This window comes from Pangasianodon hypophthalmus, chromosome 18 (assembly GCF_027358585.1).
Source record: "Pangasianodon hypophthalmus isolate fPanHyp1 chromosome 18, fPanHyp1.pri, whole genome shotgun sequence".
NCBI lineage: Eukaryota > Metazoa > Chordata > Actinopteri > Siluriformes > Pangasiidae > Pangasianodon > Pangasianodon hypophthalmus.
In genome coordinates this window covers 2,768,719-2,788,555 of record NC_069727.1, presented here as the reverse complement: position 1 = coordinate 2,788,555, position 19,837 = coordinate 2,768,719, and the positions used below count along the sequence as shown (strand labels likewise).

Sequence of the window (19,837 nt, the reverse complement as noted above, 5' to 3'; positions counted from 1 at the left end):
GGAAGTCAGGAGTAGCAGAGAAGTATGTCAGAGTGGTGTAGGACATGTATGAGAGGAGCAGGACAGTGGTGAGGTATGCTGTAGGTCAGCCAGAGGAGTTCAAAGTGCAGGTGGGACTGCATCAGGGATCGGCTCTGAGCCCCTTCCTGTTTGCTATGGTGATGGACCAGTTGTCAGAGGAGGTCAGACAGGAGTCTCCTTGCACAATGATGTTTGTGGATGATATTGTGATCTGTAGTGAGAGCAGGGAGCAGGTGGAGGAAAACCTGGAGAGGTGGAGGTTTGCGCTGGAGAGAAGAGGAATGAAAGCCTGTCGTAGTAAGACTGAGTACATGTGTGTGAATGAAAGGGAGGGAAGTGGAACAGTATGATTACAGGGTGAAGAGGTGAAGAAGGTTCAGGAGTTTAAGTACTTGGGGTCAACAGTCCAGAGTAATGGTGAGTGTGGGAAGGAGGTAAGGAAGCAAGTGCAGGCAGGTTGGAATGGGTGGAGAAAAGTGTCGGGAGTTCTGTGTGATAGAAAAATATCAGCGAGACTCAAGGAGAAGGTGTACAAGACAGTGGTGAGACTGGCCATGCTGTATGGTTTAGAGACAGTGGCACTGTGGAAGAGACAGGAGTCAGAACTAGAGGTAGCAGAGCTGAAGATGTTGAGGTTCTCTTTGGGAGTGACAAGGTTGGACAGGATTAGGAACGAGTACATCAGAGGGACAGCTCATGTTGGACGTTTGGGGGACAAAGTTAGGGAGGCCAGATTAAGATGGTTTGGATATGTTCAGAGGAGGGAGAGTGAGTATACTGGTAGGAGAATGTTGGACATGGAGCTGCCAGACAGGAGGCAAAGAGGAAGGCCAAAGAGGAGGTATATGGAGGCAATAAATGAGGATATGAAGCTAGTGGGTGCAAGTGTTGAGGATGCAGAAGATAGGGATAGGTGGAGAGTGATGATTCGCTGTGGCGACTCCTGAAGGGAAAATCCGAAAGAAGAAGAAGCAGCAATTAGGCACAATAATTATCACAGACACAGAAGCATCCAATAATGATCAGCATTAATTAAAAGCCTAATTTAAATACTTTTGTTGTGTTTACGCAATGTAACAGAATGGAAATGTAGAACAAACTCAATCTGCATTGTAGCTAACAAGATTTATAGAAATTAATTTATTTGTAAATGACCTCATTTCATAATGTACGGTGGCTTCACTCAATGAAATTATACAAATAAATAACAACTAAGGCAAAGTGTAAAAAAGGAACTGATTTCACTAAACATTAAAATGGCAGTGTTTCAGATACAGCGTGTTTTTTCTGACCACCACTGGCATCCTCTGAGCTGAGCAAGTTTCATCTTCATGAATTGTTCCATACATCAGAGCGTACAAATAACTTGGCACATCAGAAAGTAAAACAGAATGTAAACTGAATAAAAAGTACTAAATAAAGTGTAAAGTACTAAAGAAAGCAAATCGCAAAATCACAGTGAGAGGTTACAGAGTCTTATCTGAGGAAAACCCCACAATGCCAATGTCACACTCTTTTCTCTCGTCTGGTGCTCTTAAATCTCTTTCCTGTTCTTCGTCTGGTTCTTCTTCCTCATCCCCGTCTTCCTCCTCTCCTTCCTCTTCATGAGCGGCCCCTCTGCCTGTCTTTGGGCCTTTGCAGATTTTCAGATGGCGTGTCAGATGGTATTTCGTGAGGAAGCCCTTGTTGCATTTTTCACAGATGAAGTCTCTTTTCCCGTCATGGGAGTTGAGGTGCTTCTTTAAGTGATCGGTTTTGAGGAACTGTTTGTCGCACTTCGGGCAGGTGATCTGACGGTCGCTGAAGAAAAACAAACAGACACCGAGGTTAACATGATGTACGCCTTTTGATGAAGAGAATGAATGAGGTAAAAATGTGAGGTAAAATAACGCTAATAACCCTACAGCCACTCTACCAAACGACAAAGCTTCAAGTGACCATTCATTTTCTACTTAAATGCTGGACAGGCCACACCCACGAGAGACAAATAAATAATAAAATAATGTATAAAAATGTACACGTCCTTACAGCGAGTGAGAATACATGTGCTGCTTGAGATCCTGTTTCCTGTTGAATGTCTTGTCACAGTTGTCACACTTGATGTTCTTGATTCCTGTGTGAATGACCATGTGAGACTCTACGTGGGCTTTCTGGGTAAAGGACTTTCCACACACACTGCACCTGAAGTTCTTCTGACCTTTAGAATGAGAGTAGATCAAATCGTCACACACCACCAAACAGGCAAACAGTATCCATTTCCAAGACTATTGACTAAGATTAGGCTAATGGATTGAGTTGGGGGATGCCGAAACTTTTTTAACAGCATAAACATGACGTATACAGTGGGACCATAATGTCACGCTAGGCTAAATACTCATTCAGAACGAATAAGGCTGATGTGCAAAATACCATCACCCCTAGTCAGTACACTAGAGTGGAAAAAAAAAAAAAGACAAAAACTAAATTTTTAAAAATGGAGGATTGGTCTGAATTTCTGCAGAAGCTTCTAGATTCAGAAGGCATAAAAATGAGGCTAAGTAAGGAACACAACACTGTTTTATTGCACTCCTGCACTACTCTCAGAGCTGCTGTTATAGAAAATTAATCAACACCTTCTTCTGACCAATCAGAATGCGCCGGCACTGATCTGGTACCTGTGTGGATTCTCAGATGCATCCTCAGGTTACTCGGGTCGCTGAAGGCTTTGCTGCAGTAGCTGCACTTGTGTGGCCTCACGCCCATGTGGCCCATGAAGTGCACGTTGAGTTTGGTGGAGGTCGTGAATGCTCGCGAGCACATGCTGCACTTAAACTTCCTCTCTCTGCCATGACGCTGACCATTTCCCTGACCGCTGCTGGACTGAGCGTCACCCTGAGACTGGCACTGCCACGACGGAGACGAGGTGGTACTGGGGGCCTCGCTGGCCAGCTTCTCCTGGGGGTGGGGCTGACCGTGGACGCCGTGAGTGGGGTCTTCCTGGGAGGGGCTGTGGCTGTGGGCGTGGCTGCTGAGGTGAGATTTGAACTCAGAGAAGGAGGTGCATTCTTTTCCACAGTGGCAGATTTGACCCTCTGGAACGTGGGGTACACCTACAAGATGGGTGACAGAAAAAATGTTAGAGCTCTGTGAGATCATGTCACTTGTGAGCAATAGTAGTAGCTACTGTAGATATATCTTCTAAAGCTAGCTATTTAACCACAAATTAAATTAAACAGTACAAATGAAATTTGTTAGAAAATATCGCAGGGAGGAACAAACAAAATTAATAACTGACAAAGTTAATAGTGTCAAAACAACTACAAATAAAGGTAATAGCATGAATGGGACTGGAAACAACAAACTGGTCGTGCTCTCAGGGTGGGAGGGGCACAGTGTCTCACTCCCCTCTCAATCACAGCAACACTAGACAATCGTGGGCGTCTGTGAGCTCATGTATGCAGAAGAGGGTAGACAGCGATTTCCTCCAAGTGTGTTATGCTGCCCTCTGATGCGTCATGAGCAACAGTTCACAAAAATGCAGTTAGCTGGCTTCACGTGTCTCAGATGAAGCACATGTTAGCCTTCGTGTGATGGGGTGGAGCTGGCTGGTGGGTGGGAACTGGCTGGTGACCGAAATAAGGAGAAAACTAGGCAAAAAAATCCCTTCTGGTTTAGGCCACTCCCACTTCACATACAGACACAGATACAAATAACCCTAAATAGATACAGATACAGTATTACGTTACACACCTACATGTTTGGACTCAACGGCTACTTAAAAGATCTATCTATGACCAAATCTGAACCTCCTGGCAGAGGCAACCAGGTTTCTGCCTAAAATATCCTGGTATGTAGCAGAATGCATGATGCCATCAGTTCCTCGGCCACCACCTGTAAAATAGTCTCCAATCATCAGTGATTCACTATCAGATGTTATACCATATATATATGTTTTTTTTGATACAGTCGTCTTTTATTTGGCAAATGGTCAAAAACCTCGATTTCATCTGATCGCAACACACGGTTCCAGTTGTAGATCCAGCGATTTGACAAACAGCTTGTGTTGGAGGCGAGAACTAAACTGTACAATTCTGAAATCTTTCTAACGTTTATTTCACTCAATCATTTCTACACAGAAGGACAGAGAGCTGAAAGCCCCATTAACATCCGAACGAGTGAGTGTCGTGCAGAGAGATCAGGACGCTGTCTTACCCAGCTGTCTGCTGTATTCCCTGCTGTAATAGAATAACAGCTCCTGCTCGGGGACAATCTCTCTGGACGTACAGAAGAACAGCTTCCCGTTATCAATATACGCCACCAGGTTCTGCTCCTCTGTCGTCCTGCGAACAAAAAAAACACAAGGTGAATAACCGAAAAGCCTCTGGGACTGAGATTATATTTATTAAGACCTGTGAGGGTGGTACCTTGCTTTTCTCACAAACATCATCCAGTTGCATTCGTTTTCATCAGTCGTCACTATGCAGAACTCTAAGATGTCGTTGTGGAACATCTGAAAATCAAAAACACATCAGATTTATAAGAAATAAGCAATTTAGATAAGATGTATCTGGAAAAATGTAAATAATCAACAATTAAAAAAGGGAAAAAAATTACAGTGTATTACTAGTTTAATTCATTCATTTATTTAATGACTATGTATGTTTTTTTTATTTTTTTTGCATTTTCTACAAAGACTAACCTTCCAGAGTTGAGGCGTGTCTTTATCAGTCCAGTCTGAGAGCTCTACGCTGCTGCAGTGCTGTCCGACCATCGGGCCAAAGCAGGTCCTGCTGGGAATCGTCTCCCGTGCAAACACACCTGAGGAGATTACGGTACATGTTGGCAATTATCAAATATTTTCTATTGTCTCTGGCATCAGCGCTTAGTAACAGTCAGAAGTAACAGAAGAGTTTACGCTTTGTGGTTTCGGTAACGTACATATGAGGTTTGATGCCATCCTCAAATAAAAAACACCCTGCAATTTATTTCTGTAATAATGTCTGTCATATCCTTTTAACAGTACAAAATATCTTCACTGACCGTTGGGCTCGTCAGCCACAGACACACGCAGGCACAGTGGGCGGGGCAAAGAGAGGCGGGCTCTGCTCTGAATGGGCGTGTCTGGGATGAAGGTGACAGGGCCGTGTTCAGGACAGTCGGAGCTGTAAGAGCGCTCACATAAAGTGCACCCTACACACACGTTCATTCAGCAAATCATTAATAATGAATGAATTACAAGATGCAAGATCATTCAAAGACGATTCATGTTATTCACCGAACGATTAACAGGGGCCTGAAAACCTGCTTTGTGGTCCATAAATAAGTTTTTCATGACATTCAAATATGACAAAATTAGTAAAAAGAAGCAAAGGATATTAAAAAAAAAAAAAAAAAAGAAAATACAGCAACAGGAGACATTTAAATTTTGTTAGAAAAAATGCAAAAAAAAAAAAAACCCACACAAAAAAATCGTTTCTCACTCCAGAGAAAAAAGCAATGAACTACAATCCCATGTTCTTTTTAAATACGCTTTGTTAATTTGATTTTTATAGTTTTTTAATATTTAATGGAGTCAATAAGAGTAAAAAACATTTCATCGCTGATATGGTGAAGTTTTCTGACAGAAGACTTTTATATAACATTTACGGAAGGAGTCTCCAGTGTCAGTGTTTTGTTATTGATTATTTTCTTATACGATATGTGAGACAATTACCAAAATATTAGCTGAATCTGTGAAGCAGGTATTTGCGTTTATTGTTCAACTTACAAATCGTGAAAGCAGTGGTCATGTTCTCCTTGTTTGCGGTGGCGTTCTCCAGCTGTAACGTGGAGTTGACCAGGACGAGGCTGTTATCGGGGCCGAGAGAGACCTCGGCGGTGATTGGGGACACGTTTACGGGCTCCAGCCCCATGCCCGAGCTGTGCAGTGACACAGGTTCGAGCTGAGTCTGTGGTGCCATGGCCCCGGTGAGCACCACACTGACCACGCCCGAGTTCAGCTCACCGTTAGAGTGTAGAGCTTCACTCAGAGCTCCTGCAGCTCCGGTTCCTGAGCTGCTCCCTACACGTCCACTCATGTGCTCCTGCTCCATCACCACGGGCAGCTCCAGTCCGGGGCCGTGCAGGGCCATGACGCCTCCCTCCAGGCTCTCGTGGGGTTGATTCCTGCCGCCGAGAGGCTGCTGCGTGTCTGCGGTCACTACCACTCCGTCCATGTTGGCCAGCTCTTCCCCCATCCCGTCAGGAGACATGGGGCTGTTCACACGTGACTCCATCGCGAGCCCAGCGGCGTCCAGCTGCACCTCGTGAGCGCCGCCCTGGTGGAGGTCACCCTGCCGTGAGTCTATGGACACCAGGCCTTGTTCTAAATGTCCGCCTGGGCCGCTGTAGGGGTCGAGGGATGAAGGGTTGTTGTTGGGCACGGACAGAGTGGCGTCCATGTTAAGGCTGCTGGGGTGGATGTACTGCGGCGGAGGACGATCGGCCAAATACGACAAAATACCTATGGACCAAAAAAAAAAAAAAAAAAAAGGCAGATATTAAGTCAGTTAGAATCTTTTCTTTCCATGTTGTTTCTTTCTATTTTACATTTGCTTATTATTTTTGATAATCCATAGTCATGTGACATGACACATGCCAGGTTATTGGGTTCTACTTTGTTATAATTCTAAAATGTTATTATTCACGCGTCTGCTTCAAGTGGAACATAAAAAAAAACAAAAAACAAATAAATACAGTAATAAACTTCTGCTACAATCACAAGTCTATTATCCAAGTCTGAAGCATTTTGAATAATAAAAAAAATCTAAGATGAAAGACGGCAGTGTCCAAGTCCGTTTGCGAAACTTGGTTTGTTTGCACAGTGATTTTTTTTATGTGCGGTTAGTAAACTAAAGGTCAAAAACACGCCAGTTATCTATAGTATAAAGTCAAATACTCCACAATTCTGGATTGTGATTGGTCAGGAGAAGGTGCTGATTCATTTTCTATCACAGCAGCTCTGACGGTAGTGCAGCTGCACATCACAGGTTTGTATTAATTCGCTCATTCTGACACGCTGGCTGTGCTCTTGTGGGTGGGAGGAGCATACTCTCTCTCTCCTGTCAATCAGTGTTCCTGCTTTCCAGTGTTCCAGTGTTCCTGCTTTCCTCTGAGTGTGTTATGCTGCAGTGTGATGCAGCATGAGCATCAGTTTGAAAAGACGCTTCATATTTCTTGGAGGAAGCACGTTTTATCCGACCAAATTGTGAAGAAAACAGCAAACAAACTTGTTTCACGGACATTCCACAACATTACATTTAACTATAAATGGATAAAAATTACAATGTGTTGCTTTTTTATAAATAAAAAATTGTAACTGTAGGTAAAATTTCTGTGATATAAGATGAAATAAACCACTTTCAGGACGTGCTTTTAAAGGAAAATAATCAACGTCGGGGTGGTAAGAGTAACTCTGCTTCATTTTGTTTGTTTCGAAAGTGTTGGCACCTCCAGGAAAATTTCAAATCCATGCTTTTGTGTTTTATTTCTTACTAAACCAACTTCTTTGATTTTGTCTGATCTGACTCACACTTACGGAGCTATTGCCATGTCTTTAATTCATTCAAAACAAAAACAAATTGAGTTAAGTGATCTAGAAAGAAAAAAATGTTGTTCAGTCCTAATGTCATTAGCTGAAAAGACTAGTGACAAAAACAAAGCGAGCGTTACCGTGACGATAAAAGCGCTCAGTCTCGTTTGCGTCATTCTGGCGTTGAACATCGTAAAAACTTACTGAGTGGATCGATTATTCGGGTGCAGTGCAGCGCTCACATCTGTCATGAACTAACTAAACTAAAGAAAAAGCTTGAAATAAGGAAGGTTGATGATTTCAATATTCAAGATATCACAGGTATAGTAACTTTTTAAACTTTTTTTTAAATTAACAATCTGATCTGATATTAAAATTCCCTTTAAAATCACTTAAATGTATTTTTTTTTATTATTTATCATTAGAATTTAATAGAATTATTATTTATCTTTATTTCTGTTATTTATTTCCAATTTTTTTCTCTTTTTTTTCAGTTTTAGTACATTATAGTAAAATATTACCCAGCTTTTTCTTTTTTTTTGTTAAATGCAATACTGTTTTGCTTTAATTTAGTCCTATATATTGTAATACATATCATGTATTGTAGAAAAGTATCATGATATGATATTTTGTTCGTATCGCTTCACCATTAGTCTGAAACAAGGTGTAATGTGTATGAAGTTTCTTACCTGGGAGGATGTGTCTGAAATAGCTGCTCTCCAGGTGAGGGTACGGGGGAGGAGGCAGGGTGTAGTTCCTCTCTGGAAGACCACACATGACTCCTCGGTCTCCCAACGGCCCCATGGGTAACATCAGGGACAGCGCCGAGGGCAGCGGGCCGAGAGACGGCCCCAGGCTCGGTATGGCGACCGGCATTCCTGTGAAAAGAGCAGAGAGATACACGATGGCTAAAGAGTGAAAAAATGACATAATCTTTAATATTGTAATAGCATACAACAGCGCAAATTCTTTATATTTAGAACCGATTTGCTCTTACAGTCACGTTATAACTTTATAACAAATCATCAGTTATGTGTACGTTATACTGTATGTTGCATGTTATGTCAGGAATAAAACACTCGTGTGGTGCTGTTATAGGAAAATAATCAACGATGACGTGAGCCTCTTACACCTCAGCAACTTACCAACAATTCACACTTATCCGTTTATAGTTACATTTAATATTCGTGAAACGAGTTACGTTACAGCAGCTATAAACAGTGGTTCCCTCACCAGCCTCGCTTTTTCCTCTCTATTCAAGTTAATGAAGAAAACCCAGTTTCAGTAACTCTGCTTCATCACTGATTATTTCCCTATAACAGCACGACACACAGAGAGTTGTTTTTTATTCCTTGCATAACGACTCGAGCGCTCTAACCTGGAGTGGTGATGGGGTTGTGGCTGTGAGTGGGCGAGGTAGGAAGGCCCAGATGACTGGCACTGACGGAGGGCACGCTGAGCTGGTCCATGCCCACCGGACTGAGGTTCATGTCGTTCATTCTGAGCAGAAATGAGAAGAAATCTCAAAGCACGGATGTATTAAAAAAAAAAAAAAAAAGTCTATGACACATTAAAGGAAAACTCCAACAAGTTGCATATTAATCTTTAAGATAAAATACTTTTATTGTCACTGAACATGAACAGCGAGAGATCGTTTAGAGTAATCCAGCAGATGCCGTCAGAGTAAAGGATAAGATAATAGATAAACAATGTTGTTGTTGTTCCTGTTTCAGCTGCTCCTGTTAGGAGTCGCCGCAGCGGATCATTGGTATTTGATTTGGCACTGTTTTTATGCGGGATAAATCTCACAATCCTCCCTAATTTTATCCGAGCTTGGGACCGGCACTGAGAGCACACTGTTGCACGCAGCCCCAGTGACTGGGGTTGGAGCCCTGGCCAGGAATCGAACCTGGGCCGCGGCGGTGAGATAATAGGATGCAAATAAGGACTTCTTCAAATAGAAAAAAACTTATTCAGATGTCAGTAAAAATACAGAAAGTAGAAATAAAGTAGAAAGTACAATGAGGCAGAAATAAAAAAAATAATAATAAAGTACAAAAGTGCATGTGCAGAAGTGGGCTGTAGCAGTATTCGCAGTAATATCGTGCAGAAATATCAAATAAATAAATAATTATGTGTATACAAGCATAAATGTAAGTGTAGTATAAAGTATTGGACAATATAAGTGCAGAAATTCTTCAACAGCCAGCATTTATTTTGCAATGAAGTCCTTCATCGACATGTTGGCCTGTTGAAATTGCGTCCATTTTCCTACCCACAATGCCATTCTCGTTCGCCCTGGCTTCATCTCTACCTAAAGAGAGCAGAGCGATGCAGCGGCGCTTTAATGTTTTAGCCTCTCCAGCTCTCCGTGCTCAAACAGATCAGCTTCTAACAAGTCAACGTTCATGCCATCACACTCGCCATCTCGTAGATCACTATATAACGATCTCGCCAAGTCTCTGCGTTCTAGAGTGTGTAGCTGCAATGCATTCTGGGACTTGGAGTCCAGAGTTTGCTCCAAGGTCTCCACTACTCCTATGCTGGATTTCTCATTCATATGGTTGCTCCTTTTATTTATTTTTACAGCAAACTTTGATCATTATAAATGTGTTCGCAGTAACAACGTCCTCCACAACTGCAAATTAATACTAATTCAATTCAATATAAATAGTCAAGGTATAAGATCATTTAATATAAATACATTTAATGGGTTTCAGAGCGACGTATTGCTTAAATGTTATTCTTTATTTGTACAATATGAGCTCACAATAGTGGAAAAGTGAGTGGTGTGTCCATGTTTCTGAGACATGGGGTGGCCAAGGGGGGGCCAGAAGAACACTAAGGGGTGGCAAGCCTTATTTTAAGGTTGGCCAATGCTTTTGGGAACAATTTATAGTCTATCAACATGTGCAGCATCACGCAAACACACAAATCATGAACATCACTCAGCAATAACACACTGCATTAACATCTGAAACATTTAAAAACCTATAAATGAAGTCAGTTTCAGCACAACAGCAATGCTTACCTGAAAGGCTGTTCTCACTTATGGGACTGCCAGGTCTAGCTACATCTTTGCAACTAAAAATAAAGGTTTTCTTCAGTTAATAAATTAAATTCAGCACCATATGACACTAAAATATCCAAACATGCATGTAGGATGAATGCACTGGATTTCCTTTAAGCACCTATACAGCTTGTGTTAAACTCAGCACTACACAGTTCATTAACTTCATCTGCATATTAACGCATTTACACACTAAACACTTTTTAAATATAATTACAGTCAGATCTAACATTTAGATTTTGCTAATTAAAAAAATAATAATCAGAACAAAACAATAACATGGCTAAAAGGTAAGCGAGACTCCAGGAGGGGCGAAAGAGTAACCGTCTTTCAAAATAAAAGACCTAAACGAAACATTGAACAAGTAATAATGAACTGAAAGAGAGAATGGCTTTTATTTTTTAGACCGGATATTTACACAGCCTACATACAGGAAGTGAACCGGAAGTGAAGCAGTACGCTAGCTAAAAACCTGCTGTGTAATCTTGCCTCCACAGCCACTGAAGAGAAGCTTAATAAAAATAAATAAATAAATAAATAAAAATGCCGGATTATTTAGGAGCCGAGCAGCGCAAAATCAAAGAGGAGGATAAAGATGACGGGCCAATTCGAGGTATATTTTAAATTTTGTTTAAAAATGTAAAACATTAGCATTTTACGTAGCTAGCATTTACCGCTACATTGCTAACATACATATAAGCGCTTTGTAACCACAGTTACCATGATTTATTTCTTTTTTTCCTGATATAAGAATTAAAATATAATTCTAACTGTTTATATAGATATGAAAAATGACTAATATTTGATTGTTACCAGGTAACTAGAGTTAAATAGGACGTTAGCATACGCGGCTAATTCATCAAACCAAACGACTGCATTAGTTACTATTGGGTGCAAAAGTTTGTGCCCCCCATGTGTTTCGCAGTAGAAACGTGTACATTACTTTAGACCATAATTGCAAAAGTATTCAATTTATGACCTGGTTCTTATTCAAAATATTGGAGCACTTGAGGTCTTCTTTGTTATCAAGCTAAAAATTTACACCCCCCTTTAAAAAAAAAATAAAAAGGTTATTGAACCTGGTTGTGTCTCATTAAAGGGAAACTTCACCCTGAAACCCATTAAACATGTTTATGTACAAATATTTCTGATGGGTTTAGTGATCCTGCTGCTGATTTGTTACTTGATGAGGTTTTCACGTTATTTTCGTGAGAAGTTACCGGGTTGTGTGTCTCAGTGACGTCACTCCAGTGTAGAATTCGTTGACTCAAAGTCCCAGAATGCAATGCGGCTATACGACCCTGAGTTATGACCAAGACTCATTCGGCTCGTTATCGATCTACGAGAAAGTATTAGTGTGAAAGATGAAGGTTTGGAGGAGAGAGCAGGAAAGACTAAAGCGCCGCTGCATCAAGTTTTTTTTTTTTTTTTTCCGATATTGTGATACACTGTTACAATAAACTTTCTGAAGTTATCACATGTCAAATGAAAACATTTAAAACATTATCATTAAAGGTATTCACATTTATTGGCATAATTACTGATTTTAAAATGTTGTACTTTAAAATCTTTAAATTTGTAAAATATTAAATTGTTAAATTATGTTTTTTGTGAGACATTAAAGTATCAACTCGTTTATTTTTATACTGTGAAATTACCTCAGTTTCGTTTTCAATATATTTATAACATTTTATTTTTAACATAAAAAAAAGGGCAGGTAGTAAAATACCACAGCTGATGAGATTAGATTAGATTCTATTTTGAATCTTTTAAAACAAATTTTAAAGATTTGAATCTTCAAAATGATATGTTAAAAAAAATTGCAGAATTTCTTTTCTTTTCCTTTTACTGTTAAATAATTTATTTTTAAAAACATTAAATAAAAGTATCCATTAAGGTTTTTTTTTAAAAAAAAAAAATTATAGTTTTTTTATTTATTTTTTTTTAATGACACGCAACACTCTTGTTTTTCTGTCAGTTTGTTGAAAAACTTGTATCTCGTGTGTCTTAAAGACGTCTTTACGTTTCAGGATAACGATGTTTTAGTAAATCGCTCTCGTACTAAACTGTGGATTAAAAGGGGAAAAAAGAAACGAGCCCGGTTTCCTGATATCTTTCATTTCACGCCTCCCAGTTAATAGCCTCGTAATTTTACTTGAAATGAATTCATTTTAGTTTTAGATTCTTTAAGAAGCTGATTTATTTATTGTTTGTTTGTGTTTTTTTTCCTCTCCAGCTCTGGATGAAGGAGACATCGCTCTTCTAAAGACTTACGTGAGTACCCTTTTTGATTAGAGACGTCACTGCGCCATGTCGTTGTTTTGAAATGATTTTGACGTGTTTGTTGGCGTCCAGGGCCAGAGCACGTATTCTCGTCAGATCAAGCAAGTAGAGGACGACATCCAGCAGCTCCTGAAGAAGATCAACGAGCTCACAGGTAGGTAGGCGCGAGACGAGACTGCAGACAGGAAACAGATTAGACGGACAGATCTCGTGTTAGTGGATGTGCTGTGTTTGTAAAACGTCCGCTCGGATTGCGCAGGCATTAAGGAGTCGGATACGGGGTTGGCTCCTCCTGCGCTATGGGACCTGGCTGCTGATAAACAGACGCTGCAGAGCGAACAGCCGCTGCAGGTGGCCAGGTACGATCTACACATTTACTTTCATATTAATGTTAATGTTAATATTTTACATTCCCTGAACGCTGTAATGATCTGAATGACTCGTTGGCAGATTGCTGCAGAGTTGAGCCCTGTTTGGATCGTATTAGTTTATCAGCTGGACGTCTGTAACACATTTATTAGACTTCTCTTCCAGACAGCAATCAAATCAAGTCAAATTTTCTTTATAAAGCACATTTAAAGACAACAGTCATAACCTCATATAGTGTCAAATCAAATAATCTCATAAGACAAAGAATAAAAATAGGTTTTAAGAGAAGATTTAAAGAGGGAGCGGACCTCACGTGAAAGGGGAGTTTGGGAGAAACCACAGAAAAGACTCCATCACCTTTTGTCTTAGTATGACAACGCAGGACAGAAGAAGTTGTTGATTATAAGATCTTAGTGTTCTGGTAGGAGCCTAAAGGTGAAGAAGGTCAATAATGTACTGTGGAGGAAGACCAGAAAGAGCTTTATAAACATAAATAAGAATTTATGAACTTAACAGGAAGTGAGCGGAGAGATACCAAAGCAGGAGAGATGATCCCTCTTTTTGGTCCCTGGTAAAAAAAATCCAGCTGCTGCATTTCGCACAAGTGAGAGTGAGGAAAGGCGACATACAGAGAGTCACACCAGTCTAACCGTGCTGAAATAAGAGCTGAATCTCGGTTTCCAGGTCTTCTGTAGAGAGAAACTGCTTTAACCTCAATAAAATGAAATAAAATAAAATGACCAAAGCAGCAGTGAGTTTCTAGCAGGTCATGTTTTGCATGAACCGGGATGTTTACATCTGAGTGGTCGAAGAGACGCCGGAGCGGAGGAGAGAGAGAGAGACGCCGGAGCGGAGGAGAGAGAGAGACGCCGGAGCGGAGGAGAGAGAGAGAGACGCCGGAGCGGAGGAGAGAGAGAGACGCCGGAGCGGAGGAGAGAGAGAGAGAGACGCCGGAGCGGAGGAGAGAGAGAGACGCCGGAGCGGAGGAGAGAGAGAGACGCCGGAGCGGAGGAGAGAGAGAGACGCCGGAGCGGAGGAGAGAGAGAGAGACGCCGGAGCGGAGGAGAGAGAGAGACGCCGGAGCGGAGGAGAGAGAGAGACGCCGGAGCGGAGGAGAGAGAGAGACGCCGGAGCGGAGGAGGGAGAGAGAGAGAGACGCCGGAGCGGAGGAGAGAGAGAGAGACGCCGGAGCGGAGGAGAGAGAGAGAGACGCCGGAGCGGAGGAGAGAGAGAGAGACGCCGGAGCGGAGGAGAGACTCTGGAGTAGAGGAGAGACGCCGGAGCGGAGGAGAGACGCCGGATCTTATTTCAGTTTGGGGAGAACCAAAGTTCCAGCAACAATTTGAAAATACGATGAAACAATCACAAAATATCAGGAAGCATAAATTTCTCATTTCACGGTTCAGGAAGTGTTTAATATCTGGGGAGGGGCACTGATACACGCGCTGCGAGATGAAATACAGCAAATAGCAGCAGACAAACATCTTATTTTCCAACCCGAGGTGAGATGCTTGCATCTGGACAGGAATGAAACAATCAGACGAGCGCTGAGTGAATAAGATGAAGCGAATCAGAGTAGGCCTGTAATTTTCTCAGAGGAGGACGGAGAAAAACACAGACATGGCCAGAAGTAAAATCACAGAGTAGCAGATAAAATAGTAAAATAGGAAATGACCCCAGGACCTCGTGTAGGGTTAATCCCGTCCGGACACGGCTTCAGGATGTGCTGTTATAGGAAACTGATCAGCACCGGAGTGGTGTGGTGAAGCTGAGTCACCGTTAGCACATCAGAGTTGATTATTTTCCTATAACAGCACACCAGAAGTGTTTTATTCCTCACCTGGTGACTTCCTCATGACACACATCATGAAGCTGTAATATTTCTGACTGTTCAGGTGCACGAAGATAATCAACGCCGACTCGGAGGATCCGAAGTACATCATCAACGTGAAGCAGTTTGCCAAGTTCGTGGTGGATCTGAGCGATCAAGTCGCCCCGACCGACATCGAGGAAGGAATGAGAGTCGGGTACGTAGCGAAGAGGCGAAACAGTGACAATACCGTCCTGAGACTGTTTGCTGTAAAACCGATGTTTTGTTTCTTCTCGTCTTCTAGCGTCGACAGAAACAAGTACCAGATCCACATTCCACTCCCTCCCAAAATCGACCCCACTGTGACCATGATGCAGGTGAGGAACCAATCCGGCACTGCGGGATAAGTAAGAGATAAAACTCTAGAAATCAGACAGTCACCGTATTCAAGATGACGGCGTGTTCGTGGCATCCGGTTACAGCAGCTCGTGACGTTTTTTTCTTACCTACGTTAGTTATTTCTGCTTACTTACTAGCTATCTACTACACATCCCTTTCTTTAATCTCTTCTTCTCGGTTTTTCGTAACTTCTACTTAGTTTGATCAAGTAGTTTTCTAAATTTAATTTTCACATTATATCCTATACTATATTTTAGAATTTATTTTTTTTTTTTTTTACTGAATATGTTCATTTATTTTTTTTATTATTCTGAATACTCTTGCTTGCACACACTACTTTTTGGCTTGCTGGTGTAATCTGTGAATCTCTCTATCTATCTCTCTATAGAAAATCTCTGACTAACAGGAAGTTACACACACTAGCAGTGAGGTTACATTCCATCAGCGTGCTACGTTTTTATTCATCGAGACGATTCTCTATCTACAGTCAATCTATGTAAATAAATATGAAAGTGTTAATCAGTACAGTGTAAGTTATGAGGAAAGACGTTAAGTTTTATTACCAAAAGTCAATTCCTCTATCCTTCTAAAAACAACAGAGAGAGAAAGAGTGATGGTGTTTGTAATTAGCTACGCTGTGTACGGAATAAAAAAAACATCCATGTCACGCTGTTCTAGGAAAATAATCAGTGAGGTGATGAAGCTGAGTTACTGTTACCACCCTGACGTTGATTATTTTCCTGTAACAGCAGGTCAGCAGGAGTGTTTTATTCCTCTTATACCACAGCGATTTTCCAACAGTGACAATTTTATTTTTTTAAAGAACGATGTTATACATTTTATCCGTTTATAGTTGCATTTAATGTCCATGAAACGAGTTAGTTCCTGTTCTCGCTTACGTTATAGCAGCTGTAAACAGTCGTTCCCATACCAACCTCTTTTTTTTTTTTCTCTCTCTCTTGAAGTTAATAAGACAAAAAAGCAAACCATAAAAAGCATTAAAAAGTCATCTGTCCTGAAGATGGTGCAAAACTTAGTTACAGGTTTACCTCTGGAACTGGAGACTCCTTCCATAAATGTTAAATAAATGGGACTGTGTCAACAGAGAGAATAGAACAACAACAGTAAATTCTGTAGCAGTCTAGTACAGCTCATGTGATAGCACAGAGAATAAAATAAACAGTGACCTGATGAGAATAATTCGGTGTTGGTGAACAGGTGGAGGAGAAGCCAGACGTGACCTACAGCGATGTCGGAGGCTGTAAAGAGCAGATCGAGAAGCTCCGGGAAGTGGTGGAGACCCCTCTGCTGCATGTACGGCATCCTTTGAACATAAAAATAAACGTGTGTCTTTGTGTTACTTCCCGGTCTGAACCTGTTTCTCTCTTCCCGTTTAGCCGGAGCGGTTCGTAAACCTGGGCATTGAGCCTCCAAAAGGCGTGCTGCTGTTCGGACCTCCGGGAACGGGGAAAACCCTGTGCGCTCGCGCCGTGGCCAATCGCACGGACGCCTGCTTCATCAGAGTCATCGGCTCTGAGCTGGTCCAGAAGTACGTGGGAGAGGTGAGGACGTCGCTGCTGTACACACCGAGAACGTCACACTGATAAATTCCATTAATGATGCCACATCTGTATCGTTTTCTCGTTAGGGAGCTCGAATGGTTCGGGAGCTGTTCGAGATGGCCAGGACCAAGAAGGCTTGCCTCATCTTCTTCGATGAAATAGATGCTATTGGAGGTAACGATTCTTGTTCATCACTTTGCTTAACATCTGCTGATTTTAACATGCAGACCCGACATCCTCAATCATATCAATCTGGAATGATTGACAGCTGTGTAGTTGTTTTGATCTCACTGAGATTATCTGACCCCCAGAAGCCCCGCCCCCCTTTCCCCTTCCTCATTTCATTAACATTAGTGATCTTTCAGCTGACGCGCTGATTAAAAGATGCTCTGATGCGGCGTCCTCGCTTTCTGTCACAGAGAACCGAGATCGTTTTGAGATCATAAACGTGAAATAAAATTGATCAGAGCGTGTTCGACTTAGCTGAAGTATTAGTTTAATAGTCCACATTGTTCACGAATATTAGTGAATATTAATAAATCAACTGTTGCACCTTTAAATATATTTAATTAGGGATGTTACCAGACATTTTCAAACAAAATGGTTAAAAAAAAAACTTTTTGGTTGGAAAAAACAGGGAAAAAGAGTTGAAATAGTCCTACAGCGAAGTGTTAAATCTAATGCTAAAAATAATTTTAATGGTAATAATAATTAGAAAGTGGTTATTAAGACTTTGCCGGCCTGCACTGGAGCAGAGACACGTTCAAATAGCATGGTCAAGTGCGCTGCAGTTTTTTTTTTTTTTTTTTTTTTTTTTTTTTTTTTTTGTAAAATAATCTCAGAAGTGATTTGTAAAAGGACTATATTGAAAGTAGACGGTGGTTTGTGTAAGGTTGTGTGTGTGTGTGTGTGTGTGTGTATTACTGTGATCAGTATCTCTAATCAAGGTACGACCTCAACTCTTCCTAATAAGATTTAATTTTTTGGAATGTGCAAATTAAAAAAAAAGTCAGTGGTCTGCATCGTCATGTCTGCAGTCTCTCCAGTGTGACTGTGTTAAAAAATGAATTTTGGGGAAGACGTTGTGTCGGATGCACTGATGTAATGACCCTGTGCAGGAGCGCGTTTTGATGACGGAGCTGGAGGAGATAACGAGGTTCAGAGGACCATGCTGGAGCTCATCAACCAGCTGGACGGCTTCGACCCCAGAGGAAACATCAAGGTCCTGATGGCCACCAACCGACCCGACACTCTGGACCCGGCCCTCATGAGACCCGGTCGTCTGGACCGCAAGATCGAATTCAGCCTGCCTGACCTGGAGGTGAGGACATTCTCTCTCACACAGTGAGCGTTCAAACGATTGTCAGGGATCTGTCCAGTTTATAAATTGTAAGTATAAATGCACAGATCGCATTTTTAAAAAATCTGTACAGTATTAATATTAGATCTCTGAGTTTCATCTCAGACTGACACTGATCCCATAGTGCTGTTGTCATAGTGACGCTTCCGTTGCTAAGTGACGTGAAACCTCACAGGCACGATGGAGGCGTGCTTTAAGAAAATCTGCATTAATCTGTGGTTCAGTCCAGAGCATCAGACCAACATCTGTCCGATTCTGATACATCTGTAATTATTTTTTTTTAAACCATTAAAATAATCTATATTGAATATGAATCTATATTATCATGTCTAAGAAACTCCTACAGATACCACAGACTCATTAAAATGAGAATCTGTGAATTATGCAGAAGTATCCAGGTGCCGTGTCATCCGCTAATCTCGCTCCTGATTGGCTCAAAGTGACATCACTAACTGAGCTCTGTGTCGCAAAGGGTTAATCTACAGAGCGAAACAGAGCCCCGGAGGCGTTTATTTACCCCAGCGGCTCTCAGCACCTGCGTCAGTTTTGCTAACGTGGCAGTAAATTCATGTTCCTGTACTTCCGATTAAAGCATGAACTCAGTTAGTGATGTCACTTTGAGCCAATCAGGAGCGAGATTAGCGGATGACACGGCACCTGGATACTTCTGCATAATTAACAGATTCTCATTTTAATGAGTCTGTGGTATTTGTAGTAGTTTCTTAGACATGAAAATATGTTGTATTCAATATAGGTTATTTTAATGGTTTAAAAAAATAACTACAGATGTACCAGAGTATCAGAACAGGACAGATATACTTTTATTTTCACATCATGACAGTCCTGGTGTGTGTGTGTGTGTGTGTGTGTTTGTTTTTTTTTTCCAGGGTCGCACTCACATCTTCAAGATTCACGCTCGCTCCATGAGTGTAGAGAGAGACATTCGGTTCGAGCTGCTGGCCCGCCTCTGTCCCAACAGCACAGGTACGATCAGTCTAATGCTTAATTCTTCTTTTATTTATTTATTTTTTTAACTTTACACTAGGTCTGAAGCTTAAACCCCAGACTGAACTTGTGTTTGTGAAACTCGTTGTCTAGGCGCGGAGATCCGGAGCGTGTGCACGGAGGCGGGCATGTTCGCCATCAGAGCTCGCAGGAAAATCGCCACAGAGAAAGATTTCCTCGAAGCCGTGAACAAAGTCATCAAATCGTACGCCAAGTTCAGCGCCACCCCCCGATACATGACCTACAACTAAACCCCGCGTTCCCTTTCCCTTTCACGCTGTCCTTCTTTACAAGAGAAACAGTCAAGCTGTGTATTCATCATCGTTTGATTCTTTTCTTTTCTTTACTGTTATAATTAATAAATAAAAATGTACCACCAGTATTCCTGTGATCCTGACTGAACCTGGGC

At 41.4% G+C, this 19,837-nt stretch overlaps 2 protein-coding genes across 2 annotated transcripts; one reads left to right on the top strand and one right to left on the bottom strand.

The window, feature by feature from the left end:
* Positions 1 to 1,141: 1,141 nt before the first annotated feature.
* Positions 1,142 to 10,953, bottom strand: prdm4 (PR domain containing 4). The gene is made up of 11 exons (XM_034313013.2): positions 10,602 to 10,953; positions 8,949 to 9,070; positions 8,260 to 8,448; positions 5,768 to 6,502; positions 5,041 to 5,190; positions 4,700 to 4,818; positions 4,425 to 4,510; positions 4,213 to 4,340; positions 2,676 to 3,110; positions 2,050 to 2,218; positions 1,142 to 1,821 (listed from the first exon to the last, which is right to left on the bottom strand). The coding sequence occupies exons 2-11, from the start codon at positions 9,067 to 9,069 to the stop codon at positions 1,488 to 1,490; spliced, it is 2,466 nt and encodes an 821-aa protein (XP_034168904.2). The 5' UTR covers position 9,070; positions 10,602 to 10,953; the 3' UTR covers positions 1,142 to 1,487.
* A 120-nt stretch (positions 10,954 to 11,073) lies between these two features.
* On the top strand, positions 11,074 to 19,810 carry psmc2 (proteasome 26S subunit, ATPase 2). Its single transcript, XM_026912198.3, has 12 exons — positions 11,074 to 11,253; positions 12,877 to 12,914; positions 12,996 to 13,077; positions 13,183 to 13,282; positions 15,188 to 15,319; positions 15,407 to 15,479; positions 16,720 to 16,815; positions 16,899 to 17,063; positions 17,150 to 17,237; positions 18,182 to 18,384; positions 19,311 to 19,407; positions 19,522 to 19,810. The coding sequence occupies exons 1-12, from the start codon at positions 11,184 to 11,186 to the stop codon at positions 19,677 to 19,679; spliced, it is 1,302 nt and encodes a 433-aa protein (XP_026767999.1). The 5' UTR covers positions 11,074 to 11,183; the 3' UTR covers positions 19,680 to 19,810.
* Positions 19,811 to 19,837: the final 27 nt, after the last annotated feature.

Bases quoted from the DNA above. Each gene is read 5' to 3' on its own strand.
- prdm4 (XM_034313013.2), bottom strand. From the start codon at position 9,069: ATGAACGACATGAACCTCAGTCCGGTGGGCATGGACCAGCTCAGCGTG. The intron at 4,819-5,040 runs GTCAGTGAAGAT...TAATCTCCTCAG, and splicing joins TGTGGCTGACGAGCCCAACG to GTGTGTTTGCACGGGAGACG. The intron at 1,822-2,049 runs GTAAGGACGTGT...GTTTTTCTTCAG, and splicing joins CACATGTATTCTCACTCGCT to CGACCGTCAGATCACCTGCC.
- psmc2 (XM_026912198.3), top strand. From the start codon at position 11,184: ATGCCGGATTATTTAGGAGCCGAGCAGCGCAAAATCAAAGAGGAGGAT. The intron at 11,254-12,876 runs GTATATTTTAAA...TTTCCTCTCCAG, and splicing joins AGATGACGGGCCAATTCGAG to CTCTGGATGAAGGAGACATC. The intron at 15,320-15,406 runs GTACGTAGCGAA...CTCGTCTTCTAG, and splicing joins GAGGAAGGAATGAGAGTCGG to CGTCGACAGAAACAAGTACC.